Source organism: Leptopilina heterotoma, unplaced genomic scaffold, assembly GCF_015476425.1.
Source record: "Leptopilina heterotoma isolate Lh14 unplaced genomic scaffold, ASM1547642v1 Lhet_80, whole genome shotgun sequence".
Lineage (NCBI taxonomy): Eukaryota > Metazoa > Arthropoda > Insecta > Hymenoptera > Figitidae > Leptopilina > Leptopilina heterotoma.
The window spans coordinates 1,695,661-1,717,665 of NW_025111181.1; the positions used below are offsets into that span (position 1 = coordinate 1,695,661).

General features: G+C 24.3%; 1 protein-coding gene across 2 annotated transcripts in view; it reads left to right on the plus strand.

The window, feature by feature from the left end:
- LOC122511087 overlaps window positions 1-20,676 on the plus strand; it is a 42,596-nt gene extending 21,920 nt beyond the window's left edge. Inside the window, exons 3-8 of one of the 2 annotated variants that reach the window (XM_043626131.1) lie at window positions 3,603-4,177; window positions 13,121-13,301; window positions 15,289-15,420; window positions 15,968-16,415; window positions 19,092-19,401; window positions 19,647-20,676. In XM_043626131.1, the coding sequence (XP_043482066.1) occupies window positions 3,603-4,177; window positions 13,121-13,301; window positions 15,289-15,420; window positions 15,968-16,415; window positions 19,092-19,401; window positions 19,647-20,006 (2,006 nt within the window). In that variant the 3' untranslated portion in view covers window positions 20,007-20,676. The remainder of the gene's footprint in view (window positions 1-3,602; window positions 4,178-13,120; window positions 13,302-15,288; window positions 15,421-15,967; window positions 16,416-19,091; window positions 19,402-19,646) is intronic. The other variant, XM_043626132.1, reaches the window with a different exon arrangement.
- Window positions 20,677-22,005: the final 1,329 nt, after the last annotated feature.

Here is a 22,005-nt window from a genome sequence, read left to right on the forward strand (position 1 = left end):
TTTGGAGCAAATTTATTTAGAACCGCTCTGTTTTTCGTCATATAATTAAAATAATTGACATGTTTCATCTCGTGCACCAAATAAGAATAATAACGAATTCCATGCTAAACGATTTGGAAATATTATTAATTATTTTTCATCATCAATCATGAGCCAAAGTGTCATTAATCATGAATAAAAGAAAAACTTTAGTTCGACGCTCGGATGCACAAAATGATTACAGTATTGTTTCATGTAAACGTCTAACAATGCGAGGCGGCGTCTATAATCAACATTACGTAAATCCATCAGCAACGATAATTATTATTTCAGTGGGAGTGACCTTTCGGTGTCATTGCAATCATAACTATTTCAAATATTAAATTGGGCCAAGAAAGATTTCATTTAAATTTTTGACATTTCTTTCGGCAAAAAGAGATTTTTAGTCACTCTCTACTTGTCGTTTCATTCAAATTAATGATCCATAGATCAGAACTCGAACTGGGTTCGAAAATCTCTTAAAGGTCCGTAAATAATTGCAGAAATTCAATTATTTTCAAAAATAATAAAATTCTTTGCAGAAATTCAATTCTGTTCAAAAGTTTTAAAAACTTCTCGTCAAAATTTCAATTATCTTTAGAAGTAATTAAATTTTTCTCCAAAATTCATTAATTTAAAAAATTTTTTATAAAATTCTTGGTAAAATTTCAATTATTTTCAAAAATTTTCATAAAATTCTTTGCAAAATTTCAATTATTTTCCAAAATTTTTCTCTAAATGATTTTTAATTTATACAATTTTAATAAAATTTACCAAAAGAATTCAATTTTTTAAAAAAGTTTAATAAAATTCTACGCAAACCTTTAATTATTTTCATAAAACAATAAAAATTTTACAGGAATTCAATTATTTACAAACTTTTTTTAAATCTCTTCGCAATCATTCAATTATTGTGATAAATAATAAAATTTTTACAGGGATTGAATTATTTTCGTAAATTAATAAAATTCGTTTTAGAAATTCAATTATTTTCATTAATAATAAAACTCACCGCTGAATTTCAATTATTTTTAAATACATTTTCAATTGAATTCCTCGAAAAATGTATAATTATTCTTTAAAATTTTATTAAAATTCGTCAAAAGAATTCAGTTATTTAAAATTTATTGATTAAATTCTTTATGAGAATTCAATTTTAATTTTTAAGAAACATGCAATTATTCAATAAATTGTTTTTTTAAATAAATAATTGAATTCTAGTAAAATTTTCTAATAAAAATTGATTTAAAAACGGACTTCAGATAAAATTTTAGATTATAATTAATTGAATATTAAAAGCATTATAGCGTCAATTTATGAAAATAATTGAATTTTTAATCAAAAATTATTAAAAATATAATAGAAAAATTTTAGTTAAAAACACAAAAAAAAATTTAATTTTCGAAAAATTACAAATTATTGTAGAAATTCAATTATTTTCAAGAGTAATATGCTATTCTACGCACAAATTACATTTTGTTCAAAAATAATAAAATTCTTCTTAGGGATTCAATTATTTTCATAAATAATAAAACTTATCGTAGGATTTCAATTATTTTTAATACAATTTTCAATTAATTCCTCGAAAAATGCAATTATTTTTAAAAATTTTATAATTCTTCGCAAGAATTCAATTATTTTTGAAAATATTTACATTCTTCTTTGGAATACAATTATTTTTTAAAATTTTAAGAAAATTCATTGCAAAAAATCAATTATTTCCATTATTATTTTTATAAATATAAAAATTCTTCTTAGGGATTCAATTATTTTAAAAAATTTTACTACAATTGGGATCGAAAATTCATTTATTTTTATAACTAATAAAATTCATTGTAGGATTTCAATTATTTTTAATTCAATTTGCAATTAAATCCTTGATAAATGCAATTATTCTTAAAAATCTTATTAAAATTTTTGAAAAAAGTCAATTATTTAAAAAAATAATAATTAGAATTGAATAATTATCTTCAATGCATTTTTTATTAAATTTTTTGAAGGGATTTAATTATTTTCAATATTAACTATTTCAATAAAATTTTCTTTTCTCTTATTATTTTTTTAAATAATCAAAATTTCACATGAAATTAATTGTTTAATTAATTTAATTTCAATTTTTAATTTTAATACAATTGTAAATAGTTTCTTCGAAAAATGCAATTATTCATAAAAGTTTTATTCAAATTCTTGGAAAGAATCCAATTTATTAAAAAAATGTTGATTAAGTTTCTTTTGAAGAATTCAATATTAAGAAAAATTCAATTATTATTCAATAAATTATTTATTTTTGTATTTAAATAATTGAATTCTAGTAGAATTTTCTAATAAAAATATATATAAAAATAAATTTCAGTTCAAATTTTAGATAAAAATTGAATATTAAAGGCAATATAGCGTAAATTTTTAGAAATAATTGAATTTTGAAATTAATTTTTTTGAAAACGTGCGTAATTGAATTTTTTTCATATTATTTTAAGTTTTTAATTTCTAATATTTATATTTAATTGAAGAATTTACGAATAATTGAAATTTCGTATTTTTGGTCCTTAAAGTCCGTATTTTTAATAGTTTTACTGGTTCCAGCACCGAATAGATCTATAGATCAATATATTCCATGATTTATAGATCTATAGATCAATTCTATGATCTATAGATCTATATCTATTATTGTAAATCTATAGATCTATTGTATATAATATATATAATATATACAATATATATTATCTATATATTATGTAATATATAGATCAAAGAATTGTTATAGATAATATAGATCTATAGATAAATAGATTTAATGATTCATACTTCTATAGATCAATAGATTTATGATTTATAAATAAATGATCTGAATGATCTATAATTTGTGATTTGAAGATGAATGTTTTATGGTTGTATAAATAAATTATATATGGATCCTTGAATCTATAATTTGTGATTTAAGAGTAAATGATCTACAGATCTATAATTTACGATCCAAGCATCAATAGCTTATGTCAGTATGGATAAAATAGCTCTGAATCTATGGATCTATAATTTTTGATCTAGGAATCAATGGTTTATGGTTGTATGGAAGAATAACAATCTATAAATCTATAAATCCACAAGAAAACAACGTATTTTTTTTATACATTGAGAATAAAAATTTGATTTCTATAACGTCTCTTTTCGCTGATGCATCATTATCTTGTAAAATTTAAAGACATTGAAATATTTTCCAGAATAAAATTTAATATCCTACAATTATCTTTTTCTGACAAGAGATTAAAGAATTCGCTTTATATATATATAGCAGATCCAATTACTATACTTCTTTCCAATTTGCAATTACCACCCAATTACTGCATACTTGATGCACTTTTTAACACCAATTTTTTTCCATTTCTTTTTCTTATATTCATACCTTCCACTTTTATCTACAATTGCCCCGAGTCCACATTTATCCACGTGCGGATATATTTCATTCTTCTTCATCTTCTTTTTTTTAAGTTCTCGTCTTTTATTTTATTTTTAAAAATTTTTTTGTTCGTCGAATCAAACATGGAAGCACATAAATCTTTACAAGTATTTTTATTTTTATTTTATAGAATTATGTTCGACCTTGGTGTGGATGCTGAACTCGTCGAGCATCCTTCAGGAGTTGACTTTGACGTCAATCGCAATTTTTGCAGCGATTAGCAAACAGGAAAACTTGAACCTAACGAAAAATCATCTCAAGTATCATGTGGTTTGTCTTAGTGTTGTCAGTGCGTGCATTGGCATTACAGGGATTCTCAACTTTGAACCGCAAATATGTGTTTTTCTACCTCATGAAATATCATTGAAATATGGAATATTTTTTAATTCATTGAGAATTTCATTGGTGATGACATCGTTGTTGAGTTTGTTTATAAATATTATGAAAAATTCATGTCATCCGGTGAAAAGTGAATTGTTGAAATCGGTTTCCGATTTGTCGGAAGCAAGCTCGAAAAATTCTTCCGGCGCTTATGAGTGCCATCAACAACATTGGGAGCCGTCAAGTGGTTCCTGCACTAGTGGCTCCACAAATAGCAGGACCTGTTTGAAAAAAAAGAAGATTCAAGTTGATGAGGCCAGTGGAAGATCCACTGTGTTCAGCATTCTTTTTGTCTGCTACATTTTCGACAGTCTTCCAACATTGGTAAGAATTTTATACCTTTTCATACCATTTTATGCAATTTTATGCCTTTTTATGCCTTTTCACGTTTTTTATACAATTTTTATTAATAACAAATATTCAGTAAAAATTTTTTTTATTTAATCAAACTTTTATTTATACACAGTTTTTTTAAGAATATCAAATTGAGACAAAAAATGTATCAAAATGTTCCTTCGCAAAAATTTTGATACATTTTTTGTCTCAATTTAATATCTGTAGAAAAACTGTGTTTGTAAAACGCAAATTTAGGAGAAATTTATATAAAAGGCAGAAAAAAATATCACAATGCTAACAAAAAGTTTGAAATTGGTACCAAAGCATCAAATTGGTATCAAAAATATCAAATTGGTACCAAAAAGTGTGAAAATTATTTCAAAAGTATCTAATTATAACCAAAAAGTTTGAAATAAGTACCAAATATCACATTGTTGTCAAAAATTGAGAAAAAGGTACATAAGTTTTAAATTGTTATTGAAGAATATCAAATTTTTATCAAAGACTACAAAATTACTACCAAAAAGTATTAAACTAATTTCAAAGTCTCAAATTAATAACAAAAAAATATCAAAATGATACCAAGAAGTTTGCCACTGGTACCAAACTATTAAATTGGTACCAACAAATTTCACATTGGTACCAAAGTATCAAATTAGTATCAAAAAATATTAAATTGATTCTAAAGTGTCAAATTGGTACCAAAAAATCATAAATTGGTACTGAAATAACAAATTGGTACCAACAAGTGTCCAATTGATACCAAAGCGTCAAATTGGTAACAAAATTAAATTGATTCTAAAGTGTCAAACTGGTACCAAAAAATCATAAATTGGTACTGAAATAACAAATTGGTACCAACAAGTGTCCAATTGATACCAAAGCGTCAAATTGGTAACAAAAAGTTTCACATTGGTACCAAACTATTAAATTGGTATCAAAAATATCAAATTGATACCAAAATATCAAATTATTCCAAAAAAAGTTCTATTACAGTATACCAAACTGTTAAATTGTTACCAAAACAGTATAAATTAATATCAAAGTGTCAAATCGGTACCAAAAAGTTTCGAATTGGTACCAAAGTATCAAATTGGTATCAAGAAATATTAAATTGATTCTAAAATGGCAAATTGGTACCAAAAATTCATAAATTGATAATAAAATAACAAATTGGTACCAACAAGTGCAAATTGATACCAAAACATAGAATTGGTACCAAATAGTTTCACACTGCTATCAAAGTGTCAAATTCAAATGAAGAAATAGTAAATTAATTCCGAAGTGCCAAATTGGTACCAAAAAGTCATAAATTGATAACAAAATAACATATTGGAACCAAAAAAAACTAAATTGACATCAAAAGTATTAAATTAGAACAGAAAATATGAAAAAATAAATATGCAATTGTTAACAAAGTGTGATAAATTTATATCACAGAATTAAATTGGTATCAAGAAATATAAAGTTGGTACTAAAGTACCAAATTGCTATTAAAAACATAAATTGATACCACAATACCAATTTGTACCAACAAGTGTACAATTGATACCAAAACATAGAATTGGTACCAAAAAGGGCCAGATTGGTACCAAAGTGTCAAATTTAAATGAAAAAAAATAAAATTGTTTCTAAAGTATCAAATTGGCACCAAATAATGTCAAACTGTTACCACAGTGTCAAATTGGTACCAAAAAAATTTCACATTGGCACCAAAGTAATAAATTTTGTATCTAAAAATATTAAGTTGATTCCAAATTGTCAAATTGGTACCAAAAAATATTAAATTGATACCAAAATGTCCAATTAAGTGGAACCAAAAAATATTAAATTGATATCAGAAGTATTAAATTAAAACAGAAAATATGAAAAAATATGTATATGCACCATGTATCAAATGGGTATCAAAAATATCAAATAGGTAACAAAAGTGTCAAATCGTTACAGAAACTTTTAAAAAAAAATTATCATATTGGTACCAAAGGCTTAATTTTTTACAAAAAAAATGTCAAAATGTTCCCAAACAGTTTGAAAATGGTACCAAATTATCAAAGTGATGTCAAAAAATATCAAAATGGTACTAAAAGTATCAAAATAGTTACCAGAAGTTATAAAAAAGTTGTAGTTAAACTTCAATTGCTAATTTGTCCCAAAAAACCTTATTTTATCCTAAATTGAATGTTTTCTTTTTTGTTTGGAAAAATATCACAAGACTTTTGTCGGAGATTTTTTTGATTTAAAAAAATTACACAGACGATTTTTGTACATATATAAATTATTTTTTTTTCTGAGCTCTGACCGCGAAGAAATTTCGTAATACACGAAACTGCATGTAACAGGCCAAGCATAACGCAGCCTCGGCATAATGGACTGAACGGTCAAATTATTATTGTAGGCAGTAGAAAATTTGTAACTGTACAGATTCTATCGCTAACGAGAAGAGTGGATTGCATTTGCCTGCGAGCCACTTCATCATGATACGTTCCACGTTATTAACAGATTATGAACAATGAGTCATGATCTCGAAATCTTCCTTTCTGGTTCTGCCATTTGATTTTTCCATATTTATTTATTTCTCCCTATTTCTATTTTGCAAATTCTGGAAATCAACTTCATTTGAATAAATTTTCCTTTCACTCAATAATAAACTGGATAAACCAAAAGAAAATTAATACTAAATTCTTGAAAATTAGCATAAACTGAGAATTTATCAATTTTTATTCATATTCACATTTTATTTTATTTTTATTGTCGACGATAACTCATAGACTGCAACTCATATAATTCAAAACAAAATACGAATAAAATAATTCAAACTAACGAAATAATAATAGATTCTCTAAATTTAAATTAGTAAAAATATTTACTAATCTGAATTAGTGACTGACTTTTTGTTTTTAAATTAGTAAATTTTACTAAAAAATAATAATTTCTACTAATTTATCAGTAAACTACTAATTGAAAAGCAAAAAGTCAGTCACTAATTAAAATTAGTAATAATTTTTACTAATTCAAATTTAGAGAGTGAGAACTATATTTTCAAAAAAACACAAAATTGGGACAAACAGTTTTCTAAATTTGAAAATGAAAATATTTTTGTTATAAAATAATGTAATGATTTAAACTCATAGACTGAAACTCATACCGTGTCAATTCAATGGATCCCTTAATTAAACAAATAATAAACCAACACCACTCCTGGTTCATAAAATATAATGATCGAAAGTTTATTTTTAATACAATCGTGCGTGCAAACTCAAGCCGGAAACTGGCTTCGTTGAACTTCCAATGCGACTTCCGGAAGTGAAATAAAATAAAAATACAACTCGATCGGGATTCTTTTTAATGCGACTCTTTATTGAGCGTATGAGTAATTTATTCTGATAATATAAACCAATTTAATCACCTTTAAATTTTAATACAAAATTTTTAATATCAAAATTTTAATACATTTTTTAATACAAAATTTTTAATATCAAAATTTTAATACATTTTTTAATACAAAATTTTTAATATCCAAATTTTAATACATTTTTTAATACAAAATTTTTAATATAAAAATTTTAATACAGTTTTTAATACAAAATTTTTAGTACAAAATTACTAAAACAACATTTTTAGTACAAAACTTCTCATATAAAATTTTTAATGTAAAATTTCTAATACAGTATTTTTAATATAAAATTTTTTATACTAAATTTTTAATACAGAAATAATTGTCAATACAATAAATAAATTATGATACGAAACTTATTAATTTAAGCTTCTTAACAATAAAATAATTTAGGACCATTTACAAAAATGTACAATAACGATTTTTCCATATAAATCGTATTTTAAGAAAATAAAATGAAATGCAATTTTTTTTAATAGACACATAGGCGCAAATTAGAAAAAAAATATGTATCTTCGTTTGAGTAACGAATTGAATTTGATTTTCTAATTACAAGAGTATGGAAACATCACTTTCTAATGGCTCTTATTAATTATGATTTCAATTTTTAATTATCAAGAATCGTACATTAAATTCAACCATCAAGATATGATTTCGAAAAGCAATCTTGAGAAAATTCTGTAACACGTAAATATAAGAAAATTCATTTATTCAATATATGATATTTCGCCGCAACACTTTAATTTATTTATTCGAAAAGAAAAATCAATTTCTGGTTTGATATAATTATTTTAGAACGTTTACTCATTAAATTTCCGGTTTAATCAAGAAATTATGGATTTTACGTAAAATTTTTTTTTTATTTACATAAACACATAATGTTTAGAAATTTAAAAACAGCGATCTTTAATTATTTTGTTTTTTTCAATTTAAATGTTATAATAACATAATAATATAATAATAAATTATTATTATTAATAATATTACCCATTATTATTATTATTACATATTATTATTACCAATTATTTTTAATATTATTTTTATTATTTATTACATAATAATAATTTATTATTATTAATAATATTACATATTATTATTATTATCATTTCCATTAATATCATTATTAAATAATAATATCTTTCAATAAAATCGATTAAAGTTTAATATTCAGAATAACGTAACCTTTCTCTTATGTACAAATACATTGAGTTCACATCTTGCCTTCTGGGTTATAGTATAATTAGAAAAACGTATGGAACTTATATTCAAAAATAATTATGTAATCCATATTATTATTGATGAAAAAAAAATCGATGGTACAGGTGAAAGTACTCTTCTATTGTACTTTTTTTCTATTATTACAAAAGAGAACTGCTTTTCTATTTCTCTGCAAGAACAATGGAAGATATTTTCGTTCGTTTGCAACCTTAATTAAAATCTTTATAGTTTAGGATAATTACAGAAAAAAATCGCTTTTCATACATTTCCTGAAATGAAAATTTTGACAAAATGTTCCATTGTGTGATGATTTTTACCAGATGTCTAGGACAGTTTCCTTTGAATTGTTTTTTAATTGGACACTTGTTGGTACCAATTTGTTATTTTGGTGTTAATTTTTTATTTTTTGGTACCAATTTAACACTTTAGAATCAATTTAATATTTCTTGATACCCAATATGATACTTTGGTACCAATGTCAAACTTTTTGGTACCAATTTGATACTTTAGAATCAATTTAATATTTCTTGATCCCCAATTTGATACTTTGATACCAAAATGGAAATTTTTGGCACCAGTTTGACGCTTTGGTATCAATTGGACACTTGTTGGTACCAATATTGTTATTTTCTTATCAATTTATGATTTTATGGTACCAATTTGACACTTTAGAATCAATTTAATATTTCTTGATACCAATTTGATACTTTGGTGCCAATGCGAAAGTTTTTGGTACCAATTTGACATTTTGATATTAATTAATACTTTTTTGGTATCAATTGGACACTTGTTTGTACCAATTTGTCATTTTGTTATCAATTTATGATGTTTTGGTACCAATTTGACACTTTAGAAACAATTTAATAATTCTTGATTTGAATTTGACACTTTGGTACCAATGTGAAACTTTTTGTTACCAATTTAACGTTTTAGTATCAACTGGACACTTGTTGGTACCAATTTGTTATTTTGTTATCAATTTACGATTTTTTGGTACCAATTTGACACTTTAGAATCAATATAATATTTCTTGATACCAATTTGATACTTTGGTACCAATGCAAAACTTTTTGGTACGAATTTGACACTTTGATATCAATTTATACTTTTTTGGTACCAATTTGATACTTTTGTGCCAATTTCATATTCTTTATCATTTATTTCGATTAAGCGATAAATAAATTAAGCGATACACTAATTAGAAGAAATCAACTCCTTAGAATTCAGAAACAGTTCGTTGCAACTATGAAATCACATTTTATAGCCGCAAATGTATATAGAGAGAAACTGTGACGTGCTCATCATAAGCGAGAGTATGTGAGTGGATTACATGTCGAGTTGTATTAACGCGTGCTATTTTCTAATTAGGTACACACTAGTTTCGATTTCATACCACGTACTTAGACCGGCTTCGTAACACACTCTGCAAAAATATATATATATATTTCTTTCAATACACTCTCGCTGAAATATTTTCTATATAAGAAATTTCAGTATTACCCACTCTCAATTTCTAGCATTTAGAGAATGTGTGCTATACGAAAGTCATTTAATATACTTAATACTTATGAGTATTAAAATACAAACAGAGGATTATTTACATTTTTCATTACAGTAAACATATATTATCTCTTTATTCTATACATATAGTGTAGTATTTCAATATTATATACGTGCAAGAACTTTTGAAAGCGCAACCAAAGATTTTCACTCCGGGGACGAATGTATATATTTGTATAATATACCTGATAAAATCGAAAGCCTTTGAGAATTATAATGAGAAATTGAAATGAAATGGAGCATTAAGAGAAACCTTTTTTTTATTTATGAGATCATATTTAGACAGGTACATTAATTTTAATTTTATTTTTTATGTGACGCGCTCCGAAGAAAGGTACCTTAGAAGCAAATTATTTTTTTTTTGTTATTTTTACCTTAATTAAAAGTTTCTGTGTTTAATTGAAAACAAGAGTCTTTTTTGCTTCTCAGGTACGAAAAATATCGAAACTCTCAAAATAAATGATAAAAAATATCAAATTGGTTCTAGAAACTATCAAAAAGCATCAAATTGATACCAAAGTATCCAATTAATAAGACAATAATATCAAATTGGTACCAAAAAATGTCAAACTATTACCAAAGTGTCAAATTGGTACCAAAAAGTTTGTTATTGGTACCAAAGTATCAAATTGGTATCAAGAAATATTAAATTGATTCTAAAGTATCAAATTTGTACACATTGGTACAAAAGTGTCAAATTCAAATGAAGAAATATTAAATTGTTTCCATAGTGTCAAATAGGTACCAAAAAGTTCCGCATTGGTACCAAAGTATCAAACTGGTATCAAGAAATATTGAATTGATTCTAAAATGGAAAATTGGTACCAAAAAATCATAAATTGATAACAAAATAACAAATTGGTACCAACAAGTGTCCAACTGATACAGAAATGTCGAGTAGGTACCAACGTATGAAATTGGTATTGAGAAATATGAAATTGATTCCACATTGTCAAAAAACCAAAAAATATGAAATTGATACAAAAATGGCAAATTGGTACCAAAAATATTAAATACATATGAAATGTAACAAATTCGTTCAAGAAGTAATAAGGAATATAACCATTTATTACTAAAAAGTGTTCAATTGATACAAAAGAATTAAATTGATATCAAGAAATTTTAATTTGGTAGTAAAGTATCAAACTGGTATCAAAAAATCTCTATTTAATACCAAAAATAATCATAAGTTCTTACCAAAATTTTTTTATATTAGTTCCAAATTTATCACATTGGTCAGAAAAAAAATCTAATTCGTACCAAAAATATCAAATTGATTCCGGAAACTATCAAAAAGTAACAAATTGATACTAAAGTATCAACTTAAAACCACAATGATATCAAATTGGTACCAAAAAATTTCCAACTATTACCAAAGTGTCAAATTGGTACCAAAAAGTTTCACATGCGTACCAAAGTATCAAATTGGCATCAAGAAATATTAAATTGATTCTAAAATGTCAAACTGGTACCGAAAAATCATAAATTGATAACAAAATAACAAATTGGTATCAACAAGTGTCTAATTGATACTAAAACATTTAATTGGTACCAAAAAGTTCCGCTTCGGTACCAGAGTAACAAACTGGTATCAAGAAATATTGAATTGATTCTAAAATGAAAAATTAGTACCAAAAAATCATAAATTGATAACAAAATAACAAATTGGTACATACAAGTGTCCAACTGATACCAAAACTTCGAGTTGGTACCAAAAAGTTTCAGATTGGTACCAAAGTATCAAATTAGTCAAAAAATTGTAAACATTAATACCAAAGTAACAAATTAGTACAAAAAATTTTGAATTTGTGTTTGAATTATTATTATTAGTTTAATATTGTATTATGTTAACATTAATTATATTCAATTACGTATAAGAAAGAGAATTTAATAATTAGAGAATTAGACAATCAGAGAATTAGAGAAAGAGAATTTTTACGTAACATTTGCTCTACGAAATAAAATATATATATAAAAATGTACATTGAAAAGAAAAAAAAAGAGAAGGAGAGAACAATTTCAGGAATGAGGAAGAGATTCTCTCGGTGCGGTTATAAAAGAATCTGAATGAATTTGGTAATGACTTTTCTGGCGAAAGTAATTTTGCGATTACTTGCTGTATCTTGTTTTTACAGTTGATTTTCTAAAGCGAGTAAAAAAAATTTTTCCCATTTTGAATAACGAACACCTGATTGAGAAGCCGGTATATTTCCATAACTATACCTTCTTTTACAAAATGTATTACAAAATTACATTTTTAAAATCAGATTTCATTTCTGTAATGAAAAAACTGAAAAAAAATTTAAATATAAAACAATGAGTTGAACTCATTGTTTTATATTTTAGCTAAGACGACCGAGTGATAAATAAATATATAAATAAATAAATAAATTCAAATATTTATTAAAAAAAAAAAATTTTACGAAATTGTATTATATTAATTTGTAAGTCTACTGCATTTTTACTAAAATAAATATTTCTAAAAGAGATTTTTTATTATGTTTTACCGCATTTTTTTACAGTATAAAATGTTGCGTAACAGCGTAAAAGTGAAAAAAAATACTAAATTATAGTAACTTTTAAATTATTACCATACAAGTACTGTTAAAATCCGTTATAATTTCAAGGAGAGGAATAAAAAATTTAACATCTGCTATACATGTAATTTAAATATTATAGTTTTTTTTTATTTATCAACGATGAGGAAGTGAAGAAAAAAGGAACAGAAAAATTTAATCAGTAATTATTTAATGTTTCAGATAATCTCCATTTGGCCAGATTTATTCAAAGACTTCTGCACACCACAGAACTTGGCCACATGGCTGCCACTATTGAAAGACACACTTCTCCCCGTATTTCTTGCAATGTTCGATAAAATGTTCTGTCGCTATGTGGCTAAAGTCTACACAAAACAGGACCATTCAATGAAAATATCACACGGTATGCTAAAAAAAAAAATTTTTAACCAATTTCAAAAATAGTGTTTTCTTCACTGAGAAAGAAGAAATAATTCTTCTTTCTCTGAGAAGAATCTTCTTTAAAACGATTCAATTTTTTTAAAAAAATATTCGAAATTCAATTATTTTCAATATCTAGTATTTTCATAAAATTTCGCAAAAGAATTTAATTATTTTTAAAAAAATTGATAAAATTCATCCAAAATTACATTATTTTCCTAAATAATAAAATTTTCACAGGACTTCAATTAATTTAGAATAGCATTTTCAAAAAAATTTCGAAAAAATCAATTATTTAACAAAATTTTTATACAATTCGAATTCTTCACAATAATTCAATTTCTTTCAGTAATAATAACATTTTTCATGAAAATTTAATTATTTAAAAAAGTTTTTGATAAAATTCTAAGCAAGAATTCAATTATTTTCAATAATAATAAAATCATCAAAAATTTCAATTATTTTTAATACTATTTTATTAATTGATCGAAGAATTCAATTATTTTCACAAATAAAATTTTCCACAAAAATTCAAATATTTAAAATAAAATTTTCGTACCTAATATTTATTATATTTCGAAAAAAATTAATTTTTTAAAACAATGCTTATGAAATTCTAAGAATTTGCTAAGAATTTTGTTATTTTTGAAAATAATTGAATTCTTTAATTCAATTATTTTCAAAAATAACAAACTTCTTCGCAACTATTCCATTCTTTTCTTAAAAAATAGAATTCATAGCAGGATTTTAATTATTTTTAATACAATTTTTCAGGAATTGCTCATAAAATGTAATTATTCTTAAAAATTTAATTTCAATTCCACGAAAAAATTAATTATTTAAAAAATGTTTTTTTAAAATTCTTTGGAAGAATTTAATTATTCACAAAAATATTAGAATTTTTCACAGAAATTCAATTAGTTTCAAATATTTTAATAAAATTTTTCAAAAGAAATCAATTTTTTTAAATACAATTTTAATTACATTTTTTTTAAATAATTCAATTATTCTTTTAGATTTTAATAAAGTTTTTTTGATACTTTTTTAAAATTAATTATCGAGTGCGAAGTCTGTAATTATAATTATTATAATTTAGACCATAAAAAAAATTTAGAATCTTTTATTTAATAAATCATATTATAAATCATAACCATTGGGTCAAATAAAAATTTCAACATCTTTTATTTGATTAATAATAATAATAAAAATAGTTACACTATAAAAAGAAGTATTTTAAAAGTAACTTTGTAGTCACTTTTAAAAAACTTAATTTTTGCATTGTAGGCTAAAGAAAAAATTTAAGATCTTTTATTTAATAATTAATAATGATAAAAATAGTAATAATAATAATAAATAATAATAAATTAATTAGTTAATTAATGAAAGAAAAAGTTATTTTGAAGATATCTGGATTGAAATTAATTAAAAATCTAAATTACTTTCCCCAGTGATAAAAAGTCCTCGAATTATAGATCCATGAATTTAATACCTCTTCAAGTTTTTTAATACACATTCGAAAGTAGATTGTATGAAATATGTTCTTAATTTATTTAACATATTGTTACTAATAGTTTATTTAATAAAGTAGTCTCTTCCATTCATAGAATGGAATTTATAGAATGAAATTCATAGAATGAAATTCATAGAATAAAATTCATAGAACGTGAATATCGGAAGTAGTGATTTTATATTAAATTTAATACCTTTTTTTATTTAAACTTCCTTTCTATTGAGCTTACTCAGAAATACATTTCCTTGCATTGACAAAAAAGACACTACTTCCATTATTTACTCTACTGTTATTAGTAATTTCTCACTTTCGTAATTTTTTTTTTTTTCAAAACTAATTATCAAAAATGTCGAAAATATATAAATATAAAAATATTAAATTTGTATATTTTCGAAACTCATTACAATGAATACTACACGCTGTTTATTTTTTTCCATAATTTCCCTGTTATCCAACTTAGGTAGTATAGATGGAAAATTTCGTCACTTTGAGCATGATGCTGAATACAAGTTGCAGCTGAATCTGAATCATGGTTTAAAATTCCCTCTCACAAACGGAAGTCTCTATGGACGATTACACAATCAAAACAGAGGTGTGCCACATTTCTTCTAATAGATTTCAATTTTTAAAAAATGGGCTAAGCTTTTTGTAATTTAAAATGTTTTTGTCATCTTTATGTATAATCTTTAAGTAATCTTTATGTAATATTTAAGTAAACTTTTTGTATTCTTTTTCTATTCTTGTTGTACTCTTTTTGTATTCATTTTGTATTCTTTTTGTATTCTTTTTGTATTCTTTTTGTATTCTTTTTGTACTCTTTTTGTATTCATTTTGTATTCTTTTTGTATTCTTTTTCTATTTTCTTTCTGTATTTTTTGTATTCTTTTTGTATTCTTTTTGTACTCTTTTTGTATTCATTTTGTATTCTTTTTGTATTCTTTTTCTATTTTTTTGTATTCTTTTTGTACTCTTTTTGTATTCATTTTGTATTCTTTTTGTATTCTTTTTGTATTCTTTTTGTGAGCTTCTTGTAATTTTTTTTTTTAAGAATTTAATTGTAAGATTTTTGTTTGAACTTTAAATTCTGTAATTTATTTGAAATTGTAAGAGAATAAAAATGTATCTTTTTGTTTTTAAAGCGAGAACTGGAACTATTACGATGGGGATTCAACATTATCCAAGGTCGCAATCAACGCAGGAGGATAATGCTTACGGTTCTCTTTCGCCGGAAGTCGCGTCCTTTACAAGTTCAACCTTCGAGCCACGAATTGATAGCGCCGTTAAAACATCATTTGAGCAACGAAATAATAATAGGGATTATGAAAATTTTGAATATGGAAAGAGGAGAAAAGTTGGTAGTACCGATGTATTTGGACAGAATTTAGAGAATCTTGTGCAACTCGATAATTCGTCGAAACGTAAATTTACAAAGAGTTTGGACGAAATACGTGAGGAGGTGCCGAGGAAAATTGACCGAAGTGTTCCTGGCTTGGAGAATTTTGTTGCTGGACTGGAGAAAAATCGTTCTGAAGAGGTGCAATTTCAGAGGAATGCTGTTAGGCGGAATCAAAGTTTCGATCAGGCCAGGTAAGTTTGTGTTGAAAAATGTTTTCTTTACTTGGCTACAATTTTATTCGTAACAAATACTTTGGTTCGTTGACTTCAATTTTTATACGTAACAAATACTTTTGTTCGTTGGCTTCAATTTTATTCGTAACAAACATTTTTGTTCGTTGACTTCAATTTTAAATGTAGCAAACAGTTTGTTTATTCACTTCAATTTTTTTTATTGACTGAAGATTCTTTAAGGACTCGAACTAGGTACGTAAATTCCGTAAAAGTCCGTAAATTTGCTAGAAGTCCATAAAAGTCAGTTTTTTTCAAAAAATATCCGTAAAGTCCGTAATTTGATTGAGAAAAGACGAAAAGTTCGTAAATTGTACTATACAATTTGGAGAATTTTAGAAAAATTACAATTGATTGCAGAAATTCAATTATTTTCAAAAATAATAAAATTCTTCGCAAAAATTCAATAATGTTCACAAATTTTTTTAAATTATCGTCCAAATTTCAATTATCTTTAGAAATAATTAAATTCTTCTCCGAAGTTCAATTATTTTTCAAAAATTTTAATAAAATTCTTGGCAAAATTTCAATTAATTTAAAAAATTTTCCTCAATTCAATGATTTTTAATATCTACTATTTTAATAAAATTTTACAAAAGAATTCAATTATTTATAAAAAAAATTAATAAAATTCAACGCACACCTTTAATTATTTTCATAAAATAATACAAATTTCACATAGAGATTCAATTATTTTCGTAAATAATAAAATTCTTTTTAGGAATTCAATTATTTTTTCAAATAATAAAACTCATTGCAAAATTTCAATTATTTTTAATACAATTTTAATCGAATTTCTCGAAAAAATTAATTATTCTTAAAATTTTTATTAAAATTCATCAAAAGAATTAAATTAGAATATAAAAATTTATTGATAAAATTCTTTGTAAACATTTAATTATTTTCATAAATAATAAAATTTTCAAAGGAATTCAATTATTTTAAACGCAATTCTCATAAAATTTTTCTAAAAAAACAATTATTTAAAAAAATTTTTATAAAGTCCTGCCCAAAAATTTTATTTATTTTTAAACAATTTTAAATAATTCTTTGCAAGAATTAAATTATTTTTATTAATAAAAAAATTTTTCTTAGAATAATTTAATTATTTTTTAAAATTGTAACAAAATTCTTTCCAAGAATACAATTATTTTTAAAAATTTTAATAAACTTCTCTTAAAGAATTCAATTATGTTTTAAATTTTCATTAAAATTCTTGTAAACGATTCAATTATTTTCACAAATTTTCCGAAATTTATTTATTTTCAATATTTACTATTTTAATAAAATATTTTTCAAAAGAATTCAATAATTTGAAAATTTTTTCTTTAAAATTCTTTGTAAACATTCAATTATTTTCATAAATAATAAAATCTTCACAGGAATTCCATTATTTTAAACACAATTTTCATAAAATTTTTCGAAAAAAAAATTATTTAAAAAGATTTTTATAAAGTCCTACACAAGAATTAAATTATTTTTATAGATAATAAAATTCTTTTCAAAAATTCAATTATTATTAATTCGTTGAAAGAATTCAATTATTTCAAAATTTGTTAATAAAATTCTTTATGGGAATTGAATTTAAAATAACATTTAATTATTTAATAAATTATCTATGTTTGTATTTAAATAATTGAATTCTCATAGAAAAAGAACTCCAAAACCTCTGTTTTGGAGTTTTTTTTGCAGCAGCTAATGATGTAAAATGGGTGCCAAAATTTGTTTACGATTTGTCTCTCAAAAATTCTAAATTCTAGTTTTTTTTTCTAGCAGCTTTTGAACTAAATTTGGCGTCTATATTTAATTACGATTTGACTTCAAGAATAAAAATCTTCTGAAGTTTCTTCTTCAGCAACTTAATTATATACAGTTAAATGGGCGTCTGTATTTAGTTATGCGGTTTGTCTTAAAAAATAAATCTTCTAAGTTTTTTTCGCAGCAGTTTGTGAAGTAAAATAGGCGCTAAAATTTGTTTACGATTTGTCTTCAAAAAAAAAAATTTTCTGAAGTTTCTCTCGCAGCAGCTTTTGTGAAGTAAAATAAGCGCCAAAATTAAGTTACGATTTGTTTTCAAAAAATAAATCTTATAAAGTTTCTTTTATAGCAGCTTATGAAGTAAAATAGGCGCCAAAATTTAGTTACGATTTGTCTTCAAAAAATTCTGATGTTTCTTTTGTAGCAGCTTCTGAAGTAAATTGTGCGCCTGCAGTTAGTTACGATTTGACTTTAAGAATAAAATCTGCTTAAGTTTCTTCTACAGCAGCTTATACAGAAAAATGGGCGCCTGTATTTAATTACGATTTGTCTTCAAGAAGTAAATCTTCCGAAGTTCCTTTTCCAGCAGCTCCTGAAGTAAAACCGACTTATAAAGTCATTTTTGGTTCATATACTCACCTTGACTCTCTACTAGAAACCTCTTTCTTGAATCCACCTCTCCTGCAGCATCTGAAACATAAACAAAAATCATTAAAAATATTTCTCTTTCACTTTAGTTTTATCTCAACTCTCCTCAAACTTACTTACTTAATCCTATAAAACTAATAGAGTGGAACTAATCCACTCAACTTAAATTATCCCCAATTATAGAATTCTAAAATTAGAATTAGAATAACATTAAAAATTTCTTTATTTCAGTTCAGTGCAATTTGAAAATTTCAAAGCAAAATACTTCAACCTTGGTAGATTTCCACGACAGGGAATGGACTCGAGGACATATGATATTAAGAAGGATGCGATTAGACGTGATCAGTTGCAAGCTCTTCATTCAAAGCAAAATGCAGAGGATAATGATGCCGATTATGAATCTTCGGATGACGAAAGTTGTGACCTTGAAAGCGGTGATTTTGATACAATGAGCTCGTGTAGAAGCAGAGCGAGAAGTTGCTGTTCAGTTACAACCGTTGCTAATGATGACTTTGAATTTTTCCAAAGAAAAGGAACAAAGGTATAGGATCAAAAATTAATTAACATTAATTTTCGAACTTTGATTTCGTGTATGTAAACATTTTTTTAAATTCATTACCATTAATGGTAAAAATGAGAAATTCTGTGTTCTGTCAGAATTCAACTTTCTAAACCAATGTTCTATCTCCTTCTTCCATTATCTAACGGATTTTTATAGAAAATAATAAAATTTATGACAGAAAATATTTTTGGAGAATTAATAGTATTTTTTATGTATGTTCGTAGGTGGAGTTATTGCCTCTCAAAAAAGGTAATGGAAGTAAAGTAAATATGCGTACATTCACGCCGAAAATTATTGAAAATGAAGCAACGCCCGGATTATTGGATAGTGTTAAAGAAAAAATTGACACAAAACCAGTAATTCAGTCATATCATTTAAAAAAGAAAATCACTGCCGGTTATTCAATGAACGACATCGATAAAATCGATGGTAATACAATAATGCCAAATCTTTCGATGGAAAGTCTTCGTAGTATTCTTAAAAATACTGACGTCAGTTACCTCGACAGTGGGGAAATATGTAGGCACGATATCGGTGGATCTGTTCCTGATTTTAAAAAAGTATTTCTCTCCGAATTCATTTAAAATCATTATTTCAAAAATCGAACTATAGTCAATGTGAAATCAAAAGAACATTTGAAATTGTTTAACAGTTTTTTTAACATTTAAAAAATAATATTTCTCTGTACATAAATAATTATACCATACAACTCTACTAATTTATGACTCGTCAATTTTAAAATTGAACAAAATATTAATTTCTTAAAAAAATAACTTAATTCCTAAAAAATAAGAAAAATTAGTTTCTAAATAAAATTGTAGAAAAAAATAGTAAGAATCAATATTACAGATTTTATTGATTTTTACAGGAATAAAAATACTTATTATTGTGAAAAATCATTGAACGTAATCAGAGCGCGCGATGCGTTTTAATAATGTGTATATATTTTGTACATCTATATCGCACTACTTAATATTCAGAAAATGTATTAACGTTATAATTATCAAATGAAATATGCTAAAATGAACCGGACACGTTAATTAGAAATATAAAACGTCAGAAAGAATAATTATTCGATTCGAATAATCATCCGTTATTTTGGGATGAAATATTTTTTACGAAATATTTAAATCAAATAATTATAAAATAATTATCAAATAATTATCAAAAAGACATGACAATTAAAAGTTCATTTCGAATCGAAATGGTCAACGACATTTTAAATTTTATACCCTCTTTTTAAAAAGTAAAGTTTGATTGAATTCAAAAACATTAAAAATTAAAATTATACATTTTAAAATGTACAAATAATTCTTTTTGAGTAAAATTTTTTTTAAAAATGTTGATAATTACATGCAGTAATTACAAAAATACAAAATTATTAAACTGTAAGCAAAGAATGAAACTAATTTACTTTTTAATACACACAAGAAAAGTAAAAAACTAATCTTAATAGTGTTTATAACTACTATTTTATTGATCAAATCAAATGTATTTTATTTTAATTAATAATCCATCCATTTTATTATAAATCACAAAAATTTGTAATCAAGCGATTGAAAAATCTTTAAATTTTTTAGACATATAGCTCTCTCATAAAATTCACCAAAATGCAATAGAATTAAAAAAAATACAAAATTTAATCAAAATTGTACCTTAAAACTGCTTTAAAATTTTACTCCATTGTAAAAAATGTAAATATGTCATATGTATATGAAATTTTGAAATAAAAATAAGTCTGTTTCTTATAAAAGTGCTTGTTATTTGATTATAAAATTATGTAAATAAAATTTTGTGTAAAATATTTAAAAATTTTAAAAAAGAAAAGAACTTTCAAGAGAAAAAAGAAATTTTAAAATAAAAAAGCAATTTAAAAACAGCAATTTTATTTTTTATTTTCAGATAATTAGAAATTTTGAATTTGGAAGAAATAAATTTTTATTTTCATTTTTAACAAATTTAAATTGTCTGATGGCGTACGGGTGGTGGTGCTACTACTTAAAAATTGAAATAAAATTCTCTATTCTTCAGGATTGTGTGAGGCTCAGTCCCTACTAGAACTCTGGTAATTTTCAGATTATTAGATTTGTTATATTTGGAAGAAATAAATTTTTATTTTCATTTTTAACAAATTTAAATTGTCTGATGGCGTACGGGTGGTGGTGCTACTACTTAAAAATTAAAATAAAATTCTCTATTCTTCAGGATTGTGTGGGGCTCAGTCCCTACTAGAACTCTGGTAATTTTCAGATTATTAGAATTGTTATATTTGGAAGAAATAAATTTTTATTTTCGTTCTTACCAAATTATGATTGTCTGATGGCGTACGGGTGGACCTGCTACTACTTAAAAATTGAAATAAAATTCTCTATTCTTCAGGATTGTGTGGGGCTCAGTCCCTACTAGAACTCTGGTAATTTTCAGATTATTAGAATTGTTATATTTGGAAGAAATAAATTTTTATTTTCGTTCTTACCAAATTATGAATGTCTGATGGCGTACGGGTGGTGGTGCTACTACTTAAAAATTGAAATAAAATTCTCTATTCTTCAGGATTGTGTGAGGCTCAGTCCCTACTAGAAC